General features: G+C 43.3%; 2 protein-coding genes and 1 long non-coding RNA gene across 10 annotated transcripts in view; 1 reads left to right on the top strand and 2 right to left on the bottom strand.

Moving 5' to 3' along the window:
- The window catches only part of GPATCH8 (G-patch domain containing 8), a 101,350-nt gene extending 98,931 nt beyond the window's left edge, over window positions 1-2,419 (bottom strand). For 6 of the 8 annotated variants that reach the window (XM_019434763.2, XM_019434765.2, XM_019434764.2 and 3 more), the window contains exon 1: window positions 2,308-2,325. Coding sequence is in view for 2 of the 8 variants with exons in the window: in XM_019434758.2 (XP_019290303.1) it covers window positions 2,308-2,352 (45 nt within the window). In the remaining 6 variants the exon portion in view is untranslated. Of the gene's footprint in view, window positions 1-2,307 lie in introns of all 8 variants that reach the window. The other 2 variants (XM_019434758.2, XM_019434759.2) reach the window with 2 other exon arrangements.
- Window positions 2,420-2,565: 146 nt separating this feature from the next.
- Window positions 2,566-23,996, top strand: part of LOC109258163 (uncharacterized) — a 33,106-nt gene continuing 11,675 nt past the window's right edge. The window contains exons 1-2 of the mRNA XM_019434770.2: window positions 2,566-2,711; window positions 8,873-9,044. Coding sequence (XP_019290315.2) covers window positions 2,669-2,711; window positions 8,873-9,044 — 215 coding nt within the window. The 5' untranslated portion in view covers window positions 2,566-2,668. The remainder of the gene's footprint in view (window positions 2,712-8,872; window positions 9,045-23,996) is intronic.
- Window positions 22,695-23,996, bottom strand: part of LOC109258241 (uncharacterized) — a 90,427-nt gene continuing 89,125 nt past the window's right edge. Inside the window, exon 3 of the long non-coding RNA XR_008418774.1 lies at window positions 22,695-23,504. This is a non-coding gene — a long non-coding RNA (uncharacterized LOC109258241). The remainder of the gene's footprint in view (window positions 23,505-23,996) is intronic.

The raw sequence follows: 23,996 nt of genomic DNA, 5'->3' as shown, positions 1-23,996 counted from the left end.
TGAAGAACCCAACCCTGAAATTTGTTTCAGATATACTATATTCAGAAGCATGCTATTACACTTCCTCTCAGTAACTTTAATTGAAAGACCATATTAATGAAAATCAATTTTTATTTTTCCTTTTACCATAATATCCAGAAAATTACTACTTTAAGTATTTTTATTATGTATTTTTTTCTATTTTAGAGAAAGAAGAGAGCAGCAAAGAGGCGCAGAGGGAGAGAAAAGAATCTTAAGCAGACTCCACGCTCAGCATGGAGCCTGACGCTGGGCTTGGACCCATTACTTTGGGACCATGACCTGAGTAGAAATCAGCAGTCAGACACAACAGACTGAGCCACCCAGGTGCCACATTTAAGTATTTTTAAATGGATGCTTTTTAGAAATGTAGTACAATAATTTACAAAAGTTGTAACATCTTATAATTGTCTAAAAGGTTTTCATTCCCAATACCCTATTTTACCCTTAATATTAGGACATCCGAATTTTTAAAAACCAACATTTTCCTGGCTGACCCAATACTGCGGGAGTTGGTTATTCCAACATACAAGCAGGAAACAAACTTCAAATAAACGTACTATCCTCAAAGGACTAGCAACCAGGTTTTACATAAACCCAACCAAAGCCTAAGAGAAAGAACTCTTACTTGAAAGGTAGAGGCTTTCTCATTTTTTTCAAGTGACAGCACTCATAATCTGCTATCCAGTTTTCAAATTCTTCTTTCAGGGCTCTGCAAATGCTCTTTGTTTAAGCCTGCTGAACTTCTGGGGTTGACAGCCATTTTCCCTCAAAACTTAATTGTCCATATTATCTATTTTCAATTTTATTAGGTCACCTTGAAATTCTCTCCTCTGAAAAAGCACTTGAGGATTTTAGTTTAACGACATGTCTCTTTAAAAATTACCAGTAAAGCCCACGCATCTTTCAGCCTACACGCGTTTTATAGTTCTCACTAAAAAACAATCTTTCTCAGGAATCAAATGGTTATACAGGAACTGCTTCAACTTCCCTGGCCCTGCATTATATTCTTAAACACCTTGAGATCCAGTCCTGTGCTGCAGCTACACAGCAGGCGCATGATTACAAGGCTTTTTAACAGCCCCCAGATCCCTTACTGCTGCAAAACTTCTCACAAGCGTTCTGTGCACTAGACTGTTAACAGTGCTGGTTTAACTGCTTTACCTGTTTATTAACCAACCCAATCATTTCGGGGCATTCAAACCCTCCAAATCGCCTTCTGAAACGTATCTAGAGTATCCCATGTTGATATTCAGAGAAAGATCTGCAGCGGGATAAAAACTTGAGTTCTGATGTTCATCCCCTGACCCAAATTGCTGTTGCCAGGATATGCGGTAGTAATGCAGTGGTTTCTTTGAGACTCCAAGGATGTACTTTACCCTAGAAATAGGCAATCTCTAGTAAATCCCTTTTAGTGGCCGAGATTTCTGCGGTAACAATGCTCAACTGGAAGGTATTTTAAACACCCGAAAGACGAGTTCTTCTAATTTGGCCTTTATTTTTCGCTCAATAATGCCTGCTATCACGAGGACATTTTTCCTTACAACACTTGCAACTAAAGAAAGAAAAAGGCAGCTTGTGGCGCTAGTTATCAAACGCTTAGGAAGTCCATGATCATTACGCTTCTTAAAAAATCTTTCGAGGTAGGTGGGGGCCAACCTTACGTCGACCACAGTCCTACAACTTACGGTTTGCCAAGCAAAACTAACGGCCTAATAACAACAACAACAACGCTCACGCCCGGAGAAATCTCAATGTTTGACCAACCAAGAAGGCGTCTGGTAACTAAAGCACCCTTTTCCACGGGAAGAAATGAAAAGACAGACAATGAAAGGGATTCACCCTCGTGAGGATGGACGAAGAACGACCCCAAGAAGAGCCGAGCGAGCAAAACCCAGGGGTTCGGAAGCGGTAGTCTCAGCAACAACCGCCCGAAGCCCTCCCAACCCACCCCTCTTTCCCCCCCGGGAGCCCGCCCGTCGCCTCCGCAGGCCGGGCGGACCCGAGGGGAGCACAGACCCCAGTGGGCGGTCGGGCTTCCGAAACCCGCCCAAGCAGGCCGAAGCCGCAAACCCGCGGCCTAAGTTGAACAGGTGAGAGAATAAGAAGTGAGAGCAGACGCGGCCTCGCCTCAAGCTGGGAGGCCCCCTGAAGAATTGGGAGGCGGGAGCAGAGCGAGCCGGTTCGTAATCCGGAGCGGAGCCTGAAGGAAAAGAGCTGGGAGCGGGGGGTGAGGAGGTCCCGGCTCGGCAAGCGCCTTCCCGGATGCTCGGCGACGCCCGTGTTTACCTGAAAGTCTCGGTCCTCGTTGAAGCGGGAGAAGCGGTCCGCCATTTTGCCGCCTTCGCTCCTCTCAGGACGAAGCTCTCGGGTTCGCTCCTTCCCTCCCGCGACACCCGCCCCCTCGCTCGCCTCCCCAGTTCCCCGCCTCCTCCCACGCCCACCCGGCGCGCGCAGGCAGGGAGGGAGGAAACGAGAAGTCGCGTCCAGAAGGGAGCCCCTCCAGCGCAGGCGCCTTTCGGCCCTGGAGGCGGAACCTTCCCTTAAGTCCCCTCCACTCTCGCGGCCCAGAGCGACCCCGGCGGCCGCGCGTGCGCGTTCGCGCCCGAGAGCAGCAAGCGCTTCCGGAGAGAAAGGTCACGGGGGCACAATGCGCTTGGGTCCGGATGTTTTCCACCTGCTCGCTTCCACGAGTGAGATCTATTTTCTTACCCTCTTGTTTCCATGTGTGTGTAGAAGCTTATCCTCAGCTTTATTCACTGAATAGCAACGTAATATCGTGGTTGAAAGCGCAGATCTGGAACCAGACTAGCTCCTTTCAAATCCTGGTTTGCTCTGAGGATTAAGCGGCTAACGAGACCGGAATGAGCCCTTCTCTCATAGGACTTAAGTTCCAGTGGAGAAAATCAGATAAATAGTAAAATATTTACATAATTTTAAATATTAACGAGTGCTATAAAAAATAAAACAAGGTACAGTGCATTTCAGAGACCTCGAAAATGACCTTTGACCCTTAGGAACAGCAAGGCGCCTGCAGGCTTGGAGCAAAGGGAAGGGAAAGTTAGACCTAAAGGCCCCTTAACTGTTAAGAGTTGACTTGTTTTTCTTAATGTTTATTTGTTTATATTGAGAGAAGGAGAGAAAGAAAGTGCAGGCTAGCAGGAGAGGGGCAGAGAGAGAACCCCAAGCAGGCTCTGTGCGGTTATCTTGGAGCCAGATTTGAGGCTCAATCCCATGAACTGTGAGATCATGACACTGTGAGATCATGACCTGAGCTGAAACCAAGAGTTGGATGCTCAACCAAGTGAGCCGCCCAGGTGCCCCAAGAGTTGGCATTTTTAAGAGATTAAATATTTTTTAAGGAGACCAAAGTTGATCAAAATCAACTAAAGCTCTCTGGGTTTCAGTTTCCTTTTTATAAAATAAGGAAATTAAATTTGGTAATCTCTACTGCCCATGACCGGCAATGACTTTGTGTGGGTTATGAATCAGGTTTTTCCATCCTATGGCTTTCCTGAGGACCCCACCCAGCCCTCCAGCTCCCTTAGCCAAAATACACAAAATGTAGGAGAGACATGAAAACTTCCCTGCTTTTGAAAAGAGTAGTTGACAGAAATCATAAAATGTAAAATAGCCCTTCCCGACCCTGAGAGAGTCAAGTGAAATACAAGTTTTTGGAAGAAGGATGTGTATCTTCCATTCCTTTGTTACCCTGTGCCTCACCCAACCCCAGTCCAAGCAAATTACAATTTTAAGCTGTGAAAAGAACTCTCTATCTAAGGAGAGGCAGAACACAGAATGTAAATATTGTAGAGAGACTAGAGGGTTAAAATGTTGCAGGTTGAGTCAGATACACCCCTTCTCTCTCTCCCAACCCCACTAAAATGACAATAAAAGGATGAGAAGGGCAGTAAACTCACATGGACAAGGAGGCCTGAAGAAGGAACAACAGCAGGCAAGAGATGTAAACAACAGTTTGGAAGCTGGAGGGGTTCCTGACAGGCTCAGTATGTAGAGTATGCAACTCTTGATCACGGGGTTGTAAGTTTGAGCCCCCATTGGGTGTAGAGGTTACTTAAAAATAAAATCTTTTAAAAAAGAAAAGATTAAAAAAAAAAAAAGAAAAGAAAAGATTTTGGAAGCCGGAAAGCATAGCTAAATGGAAATAGCTTTAGCAGAATAGAAGAAACAAATTTAAATGGAAATGCCTTTAGTAGAATAGAAGAAACAAATTACTGGAGTGGAGAAGCCAAGGAAACTAGTTGACTAATGCTAAGGTGTACCAGAAAGGTTCAGGAATTGGAATCACCAGGTACCAAGATGAGAGAGTTGAAAACAAGACTGGTTACAAGGCAGTTTAGGAAACGGACTCTATAAATTCCTTTGTCCTCCGGAAAGACTGAACAAAGAGACTTTAACATATCTGGCACAGATAAGGAAAGAAGTACCATGCCGAAAGTGAGAAGAGTTGGTGGAAGCTAACATTGTGGTCAGACTTGGTGGCAAAAATGGGAGTAGGGGTGGGGTCTCCCCAACATATAAAGGTCATGTTCCAGCCCAGATATCCTGCAGAGAAGTCCATCATTCCAGAAGCCCCATCCACACAGAGCTTCCACTTAGCTCTTATGTATGAATGGATAGCCAAAGATAACCAGACATTGAAGGGAACCTGTAAGACAGAGACACCCCCACCCCAAAGCAAAACAAAAAACAGGAAGGGGAATTCAGAGGGACCAGAGATAATGGAAATAATAAAAGAAACCATCAAAAGAATGGCAATCAATAGCCACAGAAATATAATATTACCTCAGGAAATAAGGGACCACATCAGGAAGCATCAGATGCCAAAAAGAGAAAAAAGGAATATTCAGAGATTAAGAAATAACTTTTGAAAGTTAAAATGTTTTAAGCAGAAATGAAAAATTCAATAGAAGAGTTGAGAAATAATTGCAGAAATCTCCCAGAAAACAATAAAAAGACACCCTGGTCCAAGCCATCTTCACTTTCTCCCTCATCATTGCAATAGCAACTAAGCGTCTGCCTCCACCTGACCCCCTACCGTCTTCCAAGGAGCATAGTGATAAGGTTATGAGGTCAATTAGAGCACATTAGTCCTCTGCTGAAACCTTTCAGTGGCTTTCCCTGTCATTCACCACTATCACCTCACCTCTCAGACATCATTCCTCTCTGCCCCTCCTCTCTGGGCACACTGGCTTCTTGGCTATACCTTGATCCTCCAGACCTGTTCCTGCCTCAGTCTGCCCTACTTAGGGGCTAATGTATATGTTGTTCTTTTTGCCTCATTCCTCCCAAGATAACTTATCAATGTGGCTTGTCTCCTCATCCTCTGGGCTTTATTCAAATGTTAGTTTCTCAGTAAGATCTTCCCTGATAACCCTATTTAAAATCACGGAGCTTAGTATTCTGAACATCCTGGTCTCTTTCCCTAATTTTATTTTTCTCCATAGTAGTTACACTTTCTAATATTTAATGTAAACTCCATTAGAGCAGAGGTGTTTTTTTTTTTTTCCAGTTCTATTCCCTTCTGTATCCCTAGCACCTAGAATAATGAATGATACATAATAGGCACTAAAGAAAGATTTTTTTGAATAGGTGAGAAGAAAAATAGGAAAGAACAGAGAAGAAAATGTAAGTGTCAGTCCAGCATCTGAATAGCAGAATTTCCAGAAAGAATGGGGGGAAAAAGGAAGGAAGAGCATATTGAAGAAATAACATTTTCTGGTTCTAAGAGCCTGAATGTCCAAGTTGAGAGGGCCCAGCACAATGGATGGAAAAATAGCTTGCTGCCTGGTACAGCGTTGTGAAATTTCAGGACACATGGGATAAAGAGAAGGTCTTACAGCTTTCCAAAGAAGAAAAATAGGTCACAAATGAAGGATTGGGAATTGGAATGATCTTGGATCTCTCCAAAACACCAGACTAAGGAGTAATTCCCTAGAAATTCTGAGAGGAGAGTTTGAACCTAGAGATCTATATCCACCCACCCACCTACCCCCAAAAAAGAAGGAAAGAAAAAAATCTTTATCCACCCAAATCATTACTCAACTGTAAAAGGGGAAAATGACATTTTTCAACCTGCAAGCTCTCAAAAAAAAAGAAAAAATCTATTTTCCACGGACTCTTTCTCTGGAAGACACTAAGGGAAGTTCTACAGCAAAACAAAGGAGTAAAACAATAAAGAGGGAGACTTGAGGTCCAGAAATCAAATCCAGCCTGAGGAAGAAGCGAAAGGATTCCCAGGGTAACCGTGTGGAGACACTCCAGGATGACTAGTGTGCAGCAGGCCTAAAAACACACAATCCAGATGAAAATAAGAGGACACAGGAGGACAGAGGCCCCAAGAAGGGGCAAGCCAGAAAGAATATTGCTGGGATACTAGTGGATCTGAAAGGGACGTTTTCATTTCTACAAAGTGTATACAGGGGAAGTCAGTGACAAGAATATAGAAAACCATGGAAAGAAAAAGAAAAAGAAAGAAAGAAAGAAAGAAAGAAAGAAAGAAAGAAAGAAAGAAAGAAAGAAAAAAGAAAAGAAAGAAAGACAAAAAACTTCAAGGTAAAATATTATAAGGAAAAAGAATTTTTTAAGGTTTTATTTTTTTAAGCAATCTTCACACCAACACGAGGCTTGAACTCACAACCTCAAGATCAAGAGTCACACACTCCACCGACTGAGCCAGTCAGGCACCCCCTATAAGGAAAAAATTTAAAGATAGTAATTCTACTCTGTAACATGGCTTAACTGTGAAAAATACCTACAATCACAGTAATATAAAAACTGAATATTGGGCGCCTGCTGGCTCAGTTGTTAAGCCTCTGACTTCAGCTCAGGTCATGATCTCCCAGTTCATGAGTTCAAGTTCCACATCTGATGAGCTCGAGCCCTGCTTGGGTGAGCTTGCACCCTGCTTCTGGTGAGCAGGAGCCCCACTTCAAGTGAGCTTGAGCCCCACTTTTCTCTCTCTTTCTGCCCCTTGCTCACTTGCACCCTCTCTTTCTCTAAAAAAAAACAAAAAACAAAAAACAAAACCTGAATATTGATCTAATAAAAATGTTTAACAAAAGTATATAGTGAGGGTATAGGCAAGGAAAGGGGGCTAGTTTGGGAGGTATAAGTCTTCTTCCATAATGGGAACTCAATAGGTAACGTCTACATTTGAAAAAAAATCAAGAAATATTAGTATGAGCATATTATTTAGAATGAAGAAATATTGGACAGAGGCATGATTTAAAATAAGGAAGAAAGAGCTAAAAGAGTTGAAAGCAGCTGCCTCCAAATAATAATTAGTGGTGAGATGACTTTTTTCATAAAAAGTCATGCAGAATAGTTTGACTTTTTAGCCTATGGAAATAATATTACTTCAATTAAAACCACAAATTCAATTTAGTGATTGAAAAAAAGGTCCATACCAGCCAGTTTTCTATTCTTTCACTTCTTGCAGGGATAAGACAACATAGAAAAGAGTATCACATAACTCAGATTTTTTTTAATGTTTATTTATTTATTTTGAGAGAGAGAGAGGATGTGTGTGGGCAGGGGAGAGGTTAGAGAGGGAGAGAGAGAATCCCAAGCAGGCTCCATGCTGTCAGTACAGAGCGCTACTCGGGGCTCAATCCCATGAACTGTGAGATCATGACCTGAGCCGAAATTAACCGACTGAGCCACCCAGGAGCCCCTCGGGTTTTTCTATACTTGGCCAAGGAGAACAGTTGTTAGATATTTTGAAAGTTTATCCCTATTTAGCAGCCTTTGGGTGGGGCTTACTATGTGCCGTGCTTGCAGCAAGCTAATAACTCCACATGCATTATCTCATTTGGTGCTCACAGCCACCCTATGAAGTAGGTACTATGATTAGGTTTTTTCCTATTTCCCAAGTAAGGAAACTGAGGCTTCTATGAATTTACCCAAGGTCAAACTCCTAGTAAGAGGTAGAGTCTGGATTCAAATTGGGTCTGCCTGGGTCAAGAGCCCCACCTCTAAACCTCTACTCCCAGATGCCAAACTAGACATTTGTCCAGTGGGAACCCGCATAGGGAAAGACCGGCACTGTGAAGGCTGAAGCTGATGGGAACAGGAAAAGGGCGGGGCACTGAAGGCAAAGGAGGAAGGAGCTGGGACAATCTTAGAAGGCCCTCCTTTCCTCCAGACCTCCCCAATCCCACCCTCACCCAAGGTCAGACTCCTGGTAGCCAAGCGGCAAAAGTGGGACTGATCTATGAAGCCCCAGCCTGCAAGAGTATAGGGTCAGTAAGTAATGATAGAGGGCTGTGTAGGAGAGGGAGAATACCTTTTTCTCTACCTTTTTAGGTTCTCCACTGGAACTCCTGTAACCAAAGACAGACTAATAAGAGAAAAGCATACAGATTTATTTAGTATAAGTTTTAAGTGACACGGGAGCCTTCATAAGGAAATGAGGACCCAACTGTAGAAAGATAGGATAGAACAATACAGTAAACTGGGAGAAATGTAGCAAGGCCTGTTCATTCAGATTCCTCCCTGTATCCCTCAGACTTCAGAGATAAGGGTGCTTCTTCTCTCCAGATATAGAGAGAGCACTTCTCACATGACAGTTTTCTGACATGCTTCAGGGAGTTAGAAAGCCCTTTCTGCATCTATGATTCCTTAAATTCCTTCAGCTTGAAACATTCAACATGTCACAGTGCCATATTTGGGGGTAGCATGTCCTGAACTCCATCAGCTGGAACCTGCACATTTTGGAAGGCACAAAGGGTAGCTATTTTATTTATTTATCTGTTTGTTTTTGCATGGTTGGGGGAGGTGCCTTGCTTATATGTGAAATCAGATTTCTGTTCCTTTCTCATTATGGAGACAGGCATTTGGGATGGTGAAACCAAGAGCTGCCTCTGTTTGGGCCCTGTGGACCCAGCTGTGTCTCCCAAGGAGTCCTGGGTACAATGTGAGGGAGAGCAGACCCCTGCTGGCTACACGAGGGACTGTCCCGGGGCTCTTCCAATGGCTCCTTCCCACTGCTCTTTCAGGGAAAGGTAAGAGTAACTCCTACTTTCTTCTCGAACCTTCTCTGATAATCCCAACAATACTGTAACATAGCTGTCACTGCTAACACAACCATTTTGTGGGAGACGACACGGAGGCTAAGGCAGGTAGTGTCACATGGCCAAGGTCATACATGTAGTAGGTGAAGAGCTAGAACCAGAATGCCGTGTCCTTCCCATTTCACCACTGCCTCTCTTAAACTCGTAACAGCAGCACTTACACACATTTTAGTGTTTACATGCAATGTATGGGTGTTATTTCCTTTAATCTCAATTCAAATAGCTGATAGCAGAATTGTCCTCATTGGGCAGATGAAGAGGAAAGGTTCAGAGACATCAAGTAATTTGTTCTTGGTCACATAAATAGAAAGATTCGAAAGTGATGTGTTCATCCCTGCTCAACCACAGAAAAGACAGGAACTGAAGTGTGTAAATTGGGATAGAATTTAAGACAGTGGGAAGGGGCACCTGGGTGGCTCAGTCGGTTAAGCATCCCACTTGAGCTCAGGTCATGAACTGATGGTTCGTGAATTCAAGCCCAGCTTCAGGCTCCATGCTGACTGCTCAGAGCCTGGAGCCTCTTCAGATTCTGTGTCTCCCTCTCTCTCTGCCCCTCCCTCGTTTGTGCTCTTTCTCTCTCTGTCTCAAAAAACAAACATTTAAAAAAAAAAAAAAAAAAAAAGAGTGGGAAGGATGCCTGAAGGAATTCAAATGCGACTCAAATAAAAAAAAAAAAAAAAAATAGGGGCACCTGGCTGGCTCAGTCAGTGAAGCATGCAACTCTTGGTCTTGGGATTGTGAGTTCGAGCCCCACGGTGGGAGTAAAGTTTACTTAATGAACATTTTTTTTAATCTTTAAAAAAAATAATAAAAAACAAAAGCAAAAACGCTGCTGGCTGTAGGATGCCCCTGTGGTAGATGGCCAGTATGCTTCACCAGCTTCCTGGAGTGCATTCTTCAGCATAGTCATTTGTTTTATTCACCAAACATTTATCGCGTGCCTAGTCTTGAAGCAGCCCTGCTCTGGGTGTTGGAGATACAGAAGTGACATGGCGGGAAAAGTCCTTCATTGAGTTTCTTTTTTTTGGTGGGGGGGGGGGGGCGCGGAGGGAAGCAGGGAGACACAGAAAATATACAAGTAAACAAATGAGATCATTTCAGAAAGGGCCACGTGCAGAGAAGATCATAATACCCAGTGATGTGATATGATTGAGAGGAACTGGGTGAGGTTACTTTAAATTCAGCGGACAATTCTAAAGAGGTGACATTTGAGCTGAGAGCTGGGTATTATAAACTGGGGCAGACAGTTCCAGGCAGAGGCAGGGCCTGTAGCACAAAGCTCTGTACTCGGAAAGGCTCCACCCTCGGGTTGATGGTCCATTCTTGGTGTAACTGTTACATCTTGAAATTCTTAATAACTTTTGAGCAAGTGCTCTGCATTTTCACTTTCCACTGGGCCCTGCATGTTCTGTAGCCAGTCCAGGTCAGAGGGACCACAAGGGGTAGGGAAAAGGATTTAGAAGTGAAGTGGAAAGAGAGGCAGGAACCACTCACCAAGGAGGGCCGTGAAGTCACAGCGAGGAGCTGGACTCTGCACAGAGGGAAAGCTTTGATAGATTTGAAGAAGAGGAGCAACGTGACCCTGTTTACATTTCCAAGAGATCCCTCAGGGGTGCCTGGCTGGCTCAGTTGGTAGGGCATGTGACTCATTTGACTCTGATCTCAGGGGTCATGAGTTCAAGCCCCACACTGGATATAGAGCTTACTTTAAAAGGGAGAGGGTGGCGGGGCGAGGTGGGGGGGCACCTGGGTGAATCAGTCAGTTAAGCGTCCAGCTCTTGAGTTCGGCTCAGATCATGATCTCACAGTTGGTGAGTTTGAGCCCCAAATCAGGCTCCGCACTGATGGTGCGGAACCTGCTTAGGATACTCTCTCTCTCCTTCTCTCTCTGCCCCTCCCCCACTCATTCGAGCATGCATGAGAGTGTGCTCTCTCTCTCTCTCAAAATAAATAAATAAACTTTTAAAAAGAGAGAGTGATGGGATGCCTGGGTGAATCAGTCAGTTAAGCGTCTTATTCTTGACTTCAGCTCAGGTCATGATCTCATGGTCCTGAGTTTGAGCCCTGGGTCAGGTTCCACGCTGTGTCAGTGCAAAGACTGTGGGATTTTCTCTCTCCGTCTCTTTCTGCTCCTTCCCTGTGCTCATGTGCACGGGCTCTCTCTCTCTCTCAAAATGAAACAAATATTTAAAAAAAAAGATTGTCTCTCTCTCCCTTTGCTCCTTCCCTTGCTTGCGTGCTCTTTCTCTCCCTAAAATAAAATAAAATAAAATAAAATAAAATAAAATAAAATAAAAAACAAATGCCTTCAAGATTCCTGGTGTGAGTAACTAGGTGGAATGTGGAATCATTTGCTGAGATTGGGAAGGTTGTGTGGGTGGTGGAAAAATTTGGGAGGGTATCGAGTTTCACTTTACTTTTTTTTTTTTTTTAAGACTTTATTTTTAAGTAATCTCTACACCCATGTGGGGCTCAAACCCACAACCTCAAGATCAAGAGTCACACACTCCACCAACTAAGCAGGCCAAGAGTGCACTTTAGACCTGCTAAGTCTGAGATGTCTCTGAGAATTTAAATGGAAATGAAATCAATTGTCTATGCAGATCTTGACTTGAGAGGAGATTCTCAAAATGGGGTCAGAATAACACGGGAGTGCTTGTTAAAAATGCAGATTACAGTGCCCCACCCAAGTTCTGCCAAATCAAAATACCACACCCACCTGCCAAAACATGATTCTGATGCTCATGAATATTTGAGGCCAACTGTTCTAAGAATTTCTTCAAGGAAAGGGGCCAAGGCATCCTCTTTCCTTCTGCAGATTCTTCAGGCTGAGTGACGAAACAATCACTTAGTGAGACTTCTTGAATATTTAACCTGGGGATTACCATGCTAGGACATTTAGTAAGAATGATCTGTGACCCCCAGGACCAACCAGACATTGAAGGAGACAGTTAGTAGATGTAATTGTCAATGTCCACCAGTCAGGTATAGGGATAGGAAGGAGCCTGTAAGGGGCACAGTGTGGGTTCAGGGTGCAACTCTGAAGAGGCCAACTCTCCTTTACAGGGGATGATGTGAAAGAACATGGAAGATCTGAACTAGATTTTTTCCTCTTTTTTCTCTTTATTTTTGCTTATTTTTTCCACGTATCAGCATAAACAATTTTTTAATGCACACAAGTTTGGTGTGGTTTTATTTTTTTAAGTTTACTTATTTATTTTGAGAGATAGACACAGAGAGAGCCTGCATGCCCCGGAGCAGGAAAGAGGCAGAGAGAGAGGGAAAGAGAATCCCAAGCAGGCTCTGAGCTGTCAGCACGGAGCCCCGTGCAGGCCTCGAACGCACAAAACCCCGAGATCATGACCCGACCGAAACCAAGAGTCGGAGGCTTAACTGACTGAGCCACCCGGGGTCCCTTAAAGCAATTTTTAAAAATTGTGTTTTATTTCCTTTTTTTATTTTAACATTTTTTATTAAGGGCTATGAAAATATCCAGAAAGATAAATGAATGTGATGCAATGATATATGTCCTAATATGAAAAACTTCCAGTACATTGTTTTCCTTCACAGTGGCCTTCAAATCACAGGAGGCAGTGGTTCCCTGCCATTTCTTCTATTACACGCTGCAGAATTTCTGAATCAGTATCCCGCCCTCAGTCTTCTCATTTATAAATCAAATTCATTTTCAATCCATTGTTTAGAGGGAGTGTATGTTTTTCTGTTCCACAAAGAGGACTTTTGTTTTCACGATCAGATCATAACGTAGGGGAGTCAGTTTCTCCCGGAGTCGGAGTTGGCTTCTCTTAGTGTTGAGGGAGTAACCCGTCCCAGCTTGGCTCAGCATTTCCACCAGAATGGTTTGTGACTTGCTCTTGGCAACTTTTTCTCAGAGAGGAAAGGTTGAAAGAGAAAAGAAAGTATCAATTTATTATCTTTCTTATGCAAAGTTCATACAAATCTCTGTAATAAATACGTAAGTCATGAAGTATGCCATGGGTTGTCACTCAAGTGACTACTTGTAGGGATCCGCTAAGATTAGGTGACCACAGACAGGAACATGGCGATAACACCCCCACAGTCTCCAAAATCTAAAAATTGTATTTTAGAGTGAAAGCACGTGCACAAGTGGGGGAGAGGGAGAAGAATCATTTTTTAAAATATTTATTTAGTTTTGAGAGAGAGAGAGAGTGGAGGGGAGGGGCAGGGAGAGAGAGGGACAGAAGATCTGAAGTGTGCTCCACACTAACAGCAGAGAGCCCAATTCGGGGCTGAAACTCAGGAAATGTGAGATCCTGACAGCTGAAGTCGAACACTTAACCGACTGAGCCACTCAGGAACTGGGAGAGAGGATCGTAAGCAGGCTCCATGCTAAGCAAGGAGCCGGAAGTGGGGCCGATATGGGGCTCGACATGAGGGTCAGTCTCACAACCTTGGGATCATGAACTGAGCTGAAATCAAGAGTCAGATGCTCAACCCTGATTCAGCCACCCAGGCACCCCTTGTTGTTGATAGTTTTAAAGAAACAGTATCTTATTATTCACACCTGCACCTTGCTTATCTTACTCGACAATACCTTGTGAAAAGCTCTCCAAGACTATTGGAAGGGCTCTCATTTTTTTTGTTTTAAAGACTGCATAATATGCCATTGTATGGCCATGTCACCATTTGCTCAACCATTTGCTGATGGACATTTATTCAACCATTCACTGATGGGCATTCATTGTTTCCAGTGTCTTTGCAACTAATGCTACATTGATCATCTTTGTATTCTCCTTCCTATGTATGGGTGGTCCTGTTTCCATGGGGCAAATTCCCAAGGCTGGGATTGCTCAGTTAAAGGAGGGTTTTTTTTTTTAAATTTTAATAAATGTTGCTGGGTTATTTTCCAGGGAGGCTGCACCATCTCCTTCATTCAATAGTGTCCAATAATACCCAAGAGTGCACCTTTCTCCATATTCCTGCCAGGAAGTGTCTTTGCTCCCTTTAATTTTGGTCAGTGTGGTGGGTACAAAGTGACAACTTACTGTTACTTAATGTTTCATTTCCTTGTGTTGTAATGCCTGAAGTTCCAAAACCTCCCACAAAAGACCACCAGAGTCGTAAGTCAAAGCCAAGCGGCAAGGGTCGTTTATTGCAGGTTCGAACCTGGTCCTCTGCGCACTCGTCACCGGTGACACAAGAGGCCACGAATAGGGTTGGTATAGCGTTTTTATAGACAGAGACAAATAGCACAGGGGAGGTCTTTTTTTACTTGTGGCGGGAGGAAGAAAGGGGGAAGGGGGTAGGTGAGGAATGTGCTAAGCAAGCAGGTTTACAGAAGCGAGAAATGCCGGTTAGTTTGTATACAATCACTCATTCCATTACATATCAGACTACATTTAGGAAGTTTTACAGCCCATTCTACAGCAGGTTACAATCAGGAAAGGTCTCACAATGCTCATAGCAAACAGCAAGCAAAACAGACTTCTCAGCAATTGTATTTCTTATCAAAGATCCATAATAAGCAGAAAAGAGAACCTAGCTTTAAACTAAGGCGGGGCTGTCATTTGGATTCAAAGCTGTTCCTTTCAGTGTACTTGTGAATCTGAGTCTTTTAAAAATTACTGTTTTTCCATGAGTTACCTATTCTTGGCCTTGCCATTTTTCTATGGGGTTGTTTGTCTTTTTCTTGTCGATTTGTAAAATCTTTTTGCATAGCGGAACTATTAACCCATGATTTGCCATTTGTGTTACAATTTTTTTCTAAATCTACCATTTACCGGGGCGCCTGGGTGGCTCAGTTGGTTAAGCATCCGACTTCGGCTCAGGTCATGATCTCATAGTTATTGAGTTCAAGTCCTGCATCAGGCTCTGTGCCCACAGCTCAGAGCCTAGAGCCTGCTTCGGATTTTGTATGTCTGTCTCTCTGCTCCTCCCCCACTTGCACGCGCTCTCCCTCTCTCTCAAAAGTAATGACAAATAAAAATATTTATTAAAAAAGAAAAAAATAAGTAAATCTACCGTTTACCTGACAACTGTGCTTATGTTCTATTTTCCCATCCCCAAACCATTTTAACTTTTTTCCAGCTTTATTGAGATATCATTGACATATAACATTGTATAATTTTAAGGTATATGACATGGTGATTTGCTATACATATAATTGCAAAACGATTCCTTTTTAACTTTTACATAGTCAATTTATTTTTTTTCTTTTTTCTTTGTTAAGTTTATTCATTTATTTTGAGAGAGAGAGAGAGAGAGAGAGAGAGAGAGAGAGAGCATGCACACATGTGCACAAGTGGGATAGGAGCAGAGAGAAGAGACAGAATCCCAAGCAGGCTCTGTGCCATCAGCACAGAGCCCAATGATGTGGGACTCGAACCCACAGACTGTGAGATCATGACCTGAGCTGATATCAAGAGTTGGCGCTTAACCGACTGAGCCACCCAGGCACCCTTATTTGTTTTTTTTCTATTACAGCTTCCAGTTTTTTCAATCTTGGTTAATATTTTCTCACTCTTTTTAAAAAAAATTTTAAATGTTTATTTATTTGAGAGAGAGAGAGAGAGAGAGAGAGAGAGTGCAAGTGGGCTGGGGAGGGGCAGAGAGAGAGGGAGACAGAATCTGAAGCAGGCTCCAGGCTCTGAGCTGTCAGCACAGAGCTTGATGTGAAGCTCGAACCCATGAACTGTGAGATTGTGACCTGAGATGAAGTCAGATGCTTAACTGACTGAGCCACCCAGGGGCCCCAATATTTTCTCACTCTACATCATGCATGCAGACTCCTAGATTTTCATACAAGATTTTATGAAGTTTCTGAGATATAACAGACATGCTATTTAAGGCATTCAATGTGTTGGTTTGATACATTTATGTATGCAATATGATTACTACAGCAATGTTAGCTAACACCTTATCGTATTACATACTTATCATTTCTTTGAGTTGAGAACAGTTAAGATTTATTCTTTTAGCAACTTTGAAGTTTATAATAGAGTACCACTTACTATAATAACTATATTGTGCATTAGATCCCCAGAATTTATCTACTAGTTGTGAGATGAATTTATTGTTTACATTTAAAATTTTAATCCACCTAAGCCTCATTGTTGTATATAAGATGAAACTCTTATTTTATTTTCTTCCATTTGGAAAGCATGCTATTGGAAAATCATTTTTATATTTTTCCCAATCAACTAAACCACCCCCTATGTTATATATTAGAATTTCATATATTGTGGGACTTATTTTTGGATTCTTTATTCCGTTCTGATATTCTGATCGATTTGTCTACTCCCATATCAATGCAGTATCGATTTAATTACAGAGCCTTCATGGTCTCTTCTCACACTTGGTAGTCCTTCCTACCAAGACTACCACTACTGTGGTAGTCACACACAAGTCCTTCCTCACTCTGTTCTTTCCCATACATTCCTTGGCTCTCGTTATCATATATAAAGTTTAAGATCATTGTAACCAATTCAGAAAACTTTTTTTGAGCTGGGAATGGTTAGAAGAGCTGATTGAAAGGGAGAGCCTTTCAGAAGGTACAGCAAGGGCAAAGACTAAGCAGGCAGGAAACACTCGACTGGAGTGTGGTGGGTATCGCTGTAGCTGGGGACCCAAGGGGAGAGGGAACAGGGAGAGGGTTGGAGGGGAGGTTATTTACCGTATCCTGTTTTGGCACTTAAGTTATGTCCAACTTAGGGCAGTCACACTCCTAGTGCCCAGTTAGGTCCCGGTGGACCCGGAAGTGTGTAAGCAGCTACTAGGGCTGCAAATGGGTATGTGTGTGCTGCCACCTACTGACGTGCTGAGAGAATGCAGTCACCTTCGAGTTTCCTGGCCCGCCCCAAGTTGATCTCAGATCCTGGTTTCCAGACCCCAGGCTCCCTCTCCAATCAATCTCCAACTCTGAGGAGGAGATGTGTAAGGGCCAACAGGGGTTTAATGAAGCAGTTAGTAGGAGGAGTCCTTTTTTTTTTTTTTTTTTAAGTTTATTTATTTATTTGGAGAGAGAGAGAGAGTCCCAAGCAGACTCTCCACAGGCAGCGCAGAGCCCGAAGCAAGCGGCTCGAACTCAGGAACTGTGAGATGGTGACTTGATCTGAAACCAAGAGTTGGAGGCTTAACCAAGTGAGCCACCCACGTGCTCCATGGAGGGAGGAGTCTTAGAATGCACCCCCAGATGCCTGGTCAGAATCAGAAACTACCTCAAACCTTCTGAACCTGAATTTCTCCCATCCCCACCACACACCCTGATTTGCCAGGATCTGGAGCCTGTGGTGGGGCAATTCCTGCATTTCCTGAGCCAGTCATCTAGTGTAGGAGACATAAATCAATCCATAAATTTATCTGATAAGTAAACAATTCAGGAGAAGCCCCAAGGTGCTGCCACTGAATGGGAGACAATCACTTCTGGCTGTGGGGTAAGAAGGCTCTAAGGGGGCAGGAAAGAACGGGGCTGCTGGAAGACATGGAATCGGAGGCCGTCTTTGGGGAATGGCTCCAGTTTGAGTCAGCAGGGAAGGGAGAACGTATACCAAGTGGAGGGAATAAAGAGGCCAGTGGGACTTCCATTTCTAGTAACGATGGGCTAAGTTATTCAGACCAACCTTCCCACTGAAAGCAACTGCAAGTGCTTTATAAAATATTTTTTAAATCTCCTTAACAATAGCACAAATATATGACAAGAGAGTTATAAATTTCCATGGCAAAGCCTAAGAGAGAGTGGGATCCCAGAAAGGCATTAGAATATGGAGCAGAAGTGACCCAGAATGCAGAAAAGAGGGGCGAAATGAGAAAAGATGTTGAGAGACTTGGAGGATACATTGAAAATGTTTAACAAAACTTGATCTGAGTTCTAGAAGGAAATGACAAGAGAATGTGGCAAGGGCGAGATTTGAAAGATAATGCCAAAGAATTTTCCAATACTGATGAGGGATCAATCCACAAGTCCCGAACACCCAGAGAATCCCAAGCAGAGCAAATAAAATAGAATGCACATGTAGATATATCACAGTGAAACTTTAGAATGACAAAGAAAGAAAGAAAATCTTAAGAGCAGCCTTCTCACCAGCAGTAATGGAAACTAAAAGACAATGGAATGATATCTTGAACATGCTGAAAGAAAATAATTTCTAGGGCACCTGGCCGGCTCAGTTGGAGCACACGACTTTTGATCTTGGGGTCCTGAGTTCGAGCCCCACATTGGGCATAGAGATTACTTAAAAAAAAATAATAAGTAACTTCTGACCGAGAGGTCAAGAGTAAATTTTCAAACAAGCAAAAACTAAGAAAATTTGCCATTAGCGGAGCTTCACAGAAGGAAATTCTAAAGGATGCAATTCAGACAGAAGTGATCAAACATGGAAGGTCCGAGACGCAAGGAGTGAAGACTTGCACATGAACGTTCATCGCGGCATTTTTCATAATAACCAAAAAGTGAAAACCCAAATGTCCATAAGCTGATGAATTCGTAACCAAATTGTGGTCTGTCCATACAATGGAATCGGTCACAAAGAGAATTAAGTATTGATACATGTTATGACGTGGATGAATCTTGACAACATTATATTCAATGAAAGAAGCCAAACACAAAAGGCCACATATTGTGTGATTCCGGCAAATCCAGAGACAGACAGAAGGTAGGTTAGTGGTTGCCAGGGTCTACAGGAAGAAAAGAGTGGGGAATGACTGCTAAGGAGTACAGGATTTCATTCTGGGGCGACAAAAATATTATGGAATTAGATAGCAGTGATGGTTGTACAATTGTGTGAATATGCTAAAAACCACTGAGTTGCACATTTAAAATGGTGAATGAGGGGCTTCTCAGTGTGTCAGTCGGTTAAGCGTCTGACTTCAGCTCAGGTCATGATCTCCAGGTTCTTGGGTCCGAGCCCCGCGTTGGGCTCTGTGCTGACAGCTCAGAGCCTGGAGCCTGCTTCGGGTTCTGTGTCTCCCTCTCTCTCTGATCCTCCCCCACTTGTGTGCGGTCTCTCAAAAAATTAATTAATTAAGGGGTGAATGATATCTCAATAAAAAAATAAAAATCTTAAAAAAGTGAAAAGATATGTACATAAATCTAAAAAAGCATTGACGGGGTAAACAATAATACTAATGCCCAGTGAGGCTAAAAAGGAGAATTTAAAATGTACAACATAGGGGGCCTGGCTGGCTCAGTCGGTAGAGCATGCCACTCTTGATCTTGGGGTTATAAGTTTGAGCGCCACGTTGGGTGTAGAGATTACTTAAAATTAAAATCTTTTAAAAAATAAAAAAATAAATCATCAGGGAAATACAAATTAAATACAGGGAAGTACAAATGAGATACCACCTTCCACCAGTCAGAATGGCTAAAATTAACAACTCAGGCAACAACAGATGTTGGCAAGGATGTGGAGAAAGAGGATCTCTTTTGTGCTGCTGGTGGGAATGCAAACTGGTGCAGCCACTCTGGAAAAAAGAGTATGGAGGGTCCTCAAAAAATTAAAAATAGAACTATCCTACGACCCAGCCGTTGCACTACTGGGTATTTACCCAAGGGACACAGGTGTGCTGTTTCGAAGGGGCACATGCACCCCAATGTTTATAGCAGCACTGTCGACAATAGCCAAAGTATGGAAAGAGCCCAGATGTCCATCGACGGGTGAATGGATAAAGAAGATGTGGTATATATATACAATGGAGTATTACTCGGCAGTCAAAAAGAATGAAATCTTGCCGTTTGCAGCTACATGGATGGAACTGGAGGGTATCATGCTAAGTGAAATTAGTCAGAGAAAGACCAATATCATATGACTTCACTCCTATGAGGAATTAAAGATACAAAACAGATGAACATAAGGGAAGGGAAGCAAAAATAATATAAAAACAGGGAGGGGGACAAAACAGAAGAGACTCTGAAATATAGAGAACAAACAGAGGGTTCTGGAGGGGTTGTGGGAGGGGGGATGGGCTAAATGGGTAAGGAGCTTAAGGAATCTACTCCTGAAATCGTTGTTGCACTATATGCTAACTAACTTGGATGTAAATTTAAAAATATATATATGTGCAACATAAATGATAAATGAAATTAAAGTATTCCACGGTCCAGGAGAAAGGTAAGTAACGGTATTGATTAGGGATGCCTGGGTGGCTCAGTCTGTTGAGCATCCGACTTCAGCTCAGGTCATGATCTCACAGTTCGTGAGTTTGAGCCCCGCATCGAGCTCTGTGCTGACAGCTCGGAGCCTGGAGCCTGCTTCGGATTCTGTGTCTCCCTCTCTCTGCCCCTTCCCCGCTCATGCTCTGTCTCTCTCTGTCCTTCAAAAATGAATAAACATTAAAAAAAAATTTTTTTTTTAAGGTATTGATTAACTTCAGACTTTGATGCACACTGAAACTTTCAGGAGACGGGCCCAAACAACATGCCCTATATGTAAATATAAGATGTAATTTGTAGTGTCATCACTAAAAGAATAGAAACAAAGTCACAGAAATGGCAATAAGGCCTAGTGTGGCCCCTTTGGGGATCCAGTAAAATCTATTTACAGTAACACCTGGCTACTTGAGATTAGTGTTATTCGATGAAGCAGACAGATTAGAAGAATCACAAACAGGGGCCCCTGGGTGGCTCAGTCAGTTAAGTGTCCGACTCTTGGTTTCAGCTCAGGTCATGATCTCATGGTTCGATTCATGAGTTTGAGCCCCGCATCAGCCTCTCTACTGTAAGCACAGAGCCCGCTTTGAATCCTCTGTCCCCCTCTTTCTCTGCCCCTCCCTCGCTTTCTCTCTCTCTCTCTCTCTCTCTCATTCTCTCTCTCAAAATAAATAAACATAAAAAAAAAAAAAGAAGAAAAGAATCACAAACAGAACCTTAAGGGTTGCCTGATTCACCCTACTCTTTCATACATAATTTCTGTAATTTATCAGGGATGTGATTAGCTAGGTGCTGGGGCCACAGGGGTGCATAGTCTCTGCTTTCATGGAACTGCGTGGCCAGGAAAGGGGGTGGAGATACGAACCAGAGCCTACCACCCAGGGACTGGCAGGTCAGACTGAGGAGCTCACTGTTGATGCCAAGAGCGGGGGAAAGTCATTGAAAAGTTTTCAGGACGGGACGTGATCGTGCCAGCCGCTGAGCATAATGGATTGGAAGGAGATGGTGGAAGCAGAGAGCCTCTCCAGGGTTTTCACTGAAAGGCAGTGAGGCTGGAGCATGGTGGCCAGATGTGAGAGAGACAGTAAATGGAGAGAGAGTAATTGGGGGTGTGAGAAGGGAGGAGTCCAGGAAACTGAGAGGCAGAGGTCCAGGGATTTGCCAGCGTCCTCAAAGAGCTGGCGGCTGAGCCAAGGCTGAGACCAGACCAGGGTCTTTCCACCACACTGTTTGAGACATGCCGACACCCAAGTGGAAATACAGGCAGATGAGAATCAGACAGTCTGGAGCCGGGAGGCCCAGATTTGGCATCCTCAGCCTGTATGCGATGGTTAAACATACGAGAGGCCAAGTTCTTTGTGGAAAGAGTATGAGGCAAAGCTAGGAACCTGGGCACAACGTCTGGGCCAGCAACATGGAAACGGAACCAGCAAAGAGCAGAGCAGGGTAGCTTCTGGTTTACAGGCCACCAGCTTTACCACTGCCTTATGCTGGGCCTTTCCCCTAACCTCGGTGAGCCTTAGCTTCCATGGTGGACAGATTCTAAGATCACCTCCTCGTGTTCACACCCTTGTGTGATCCTCTTCCCTTAATCGTGGACAGAACCCAAGACTTGCTTCTTACTTTATAGAATATGGCAAAGGGGATGAGATGTCACTCCCATGGTTGATTACATCATACAGAATGACTTCTTGTTAGCCAACCCACGCTCTTTGCTGGCTTGGTGAAGCAAGCAGTCACGTTAGGTGTGATGGTGAGTGTTATGTGCCAGCTTGGTTAGGCTCCATAGTCCCCAGTTACTCAATCACATGCGTATCTAGGTGTTGCTATGGAGGTAAATTGTAGGTGCGGTGAATACCAACAAGCAGTTGACTTTAAGTAAAGATTAAGCTCGGTAATTTGGGTGGGCTTCATCCAATCAGTTGAAAATCCTTAAAAATGAAACTAGTTTTCCTGAGGAATAAAGAAGAAATTCTGCATCAAGACTACAGCATCAGCTCCCGTCTGAGAGTTTCTAGTTTGCCAGTCTGTCCTATGGATTTCAGACTTGCCAGCCCCCACAATTATGTAAGCCAATTTCTTGGAATAAATGTCTTTATACACACACACGCACATACATACACACACACATCCTACTGGTGCTATTTCTCTGGAAGACACTGACTGATACATTGGGAAAGCCCACGTGGCTTGCAGCCAGCAGCCAGCAAGAAGCGGGCCCCTCGATACTGTACCCTGGAGGAAATGAATTTTGCCAACAATCTGATCGAATTTGGAAACAGGCTCTTCTCCAGTGAAACCTCCAGATGAGAAAACAATTCAGCAGACATCTTGACTGCTGTCTTGTGAGACCTTGGCCCAATAAACCATGTCTGGACTTCTAACCCATAGGAACTATAAGATAATAAATGTGTGTTGTTGTTGTTGTTGTTGTTGTTGTTTAATGTTTATTTTTGAGACAGCGAGAGACAGAGCATGAGCGGGGAAGGGGCAGAGAGAGAGGCACGGAGAGACACAGAATCTGAAGCAGGCTCCAGGCTCTGAGCTGTCAGCACAGAGCCTGGTGCGGGGCTCAAACTCGTCAACTGCGAGATCATGACTTGAGCCGAAGTCAGATGCTCAACCAACTGAGCCACACAGGCGCCCCTAAATGTGTGTTGTTTTAAGCCATGAGGTTTGCAGGGTTTTTTTGTTGTTTTGTTAAAATGGTAAGATTTTATTTTTAAGAAATCTCCACACCCAATGTGGGGCTTGAACTCACAACCCGGAGATCAAGAGTCAGATGCTCTACTGACTAAGCCAGCCAGGCACCCCTGACGCGATTTGTTTTGTAGCAATAGAAAACTAATACACTTCCCCATCTGTAAAAGGGGGGAAATAACAGCAGTCACCTCATAGGGCTATTGTGGGGCTTCAGTGAGATAATCCAACAGTGGGCTTAGCACAGTGGTTGGCATACATTTAGTGCACAACAAATCAATAAATGTTAACTCAAATTTCTCCAAAATTATTTAGCAGTCATCAAAGAATCAGAAACCAAAAGAGAAACGTCCAGATACCTAAAGTGCTTGGCCTCACTATATCTCGCGTAAAGGAGAAAACTAGTCTTGATTATTTCTGAGAAGCAGTAGATCTCATGGAGTTTCAGTAAACACACTGGTGTCAGACTTATGGTGAGCCTTATGCTGCTCAGTTCCGTCTGGCTCCGCTGTCTGTCAGCTGTGTCAAAGAATAGCACCTGGCACATAGTAGGGCTATATAAGCATTAGCTGCAAAGGCATTATTATTATTATTATTATTATTATTATTATTATTATTAATAATTTTATTATGATGATTACTATTATTTGCCTCTATTATTATTATTATTATTATTCTATTATTACTATTACTATTACTTGCCTCTAACTCCCAGCCCTAGAAATTAATATAGCACACATTTATACCAACTGAGCAAATAAAGGACGGACACTTACAATTCAGAGGTTCAGAAGTTGCTGTCTCTCTCTCTCTCTCTTTTAATGTTTATTTCTTTTTGAAAGAGCGCAAGCGGGGAGGGGCAGAGAGAGGGGGACAGAGGATGGGAAGCGGGCTCCGGGCTACAGGCTGACAGCAGCCGGATGTGGGGCTTGAACTCACAAACCTCGAGATCATGCCCTGAGCCAAAGCGGGACGCTCAACCGACTGAGCCCCCTCAGGTGCCCCAGAAGTTGATCATTTTCCATAAACTTCCTCCATCCTCGTCAAGGGATTCCGAGTGT

This window comes from Panthera pardus, unplaced genomic scaffold, assembly GCF_024362965.1.
Source record: "Panthera pardus isolate Hobbes unplaced genomic scaffold, ASM2436296v1 HiC_scaffold_3, whole genome shotgun sequence".
NCBI lineage: Eukaryota > Metazoa > Chordata > Mammalia > Carnivora > Felidae > Panthera > Panthera pardus.
Note: the sequence above shows the minus strand (reverse complement) of the source record. Positions and strands in the feature narration are given on the sequence as shown.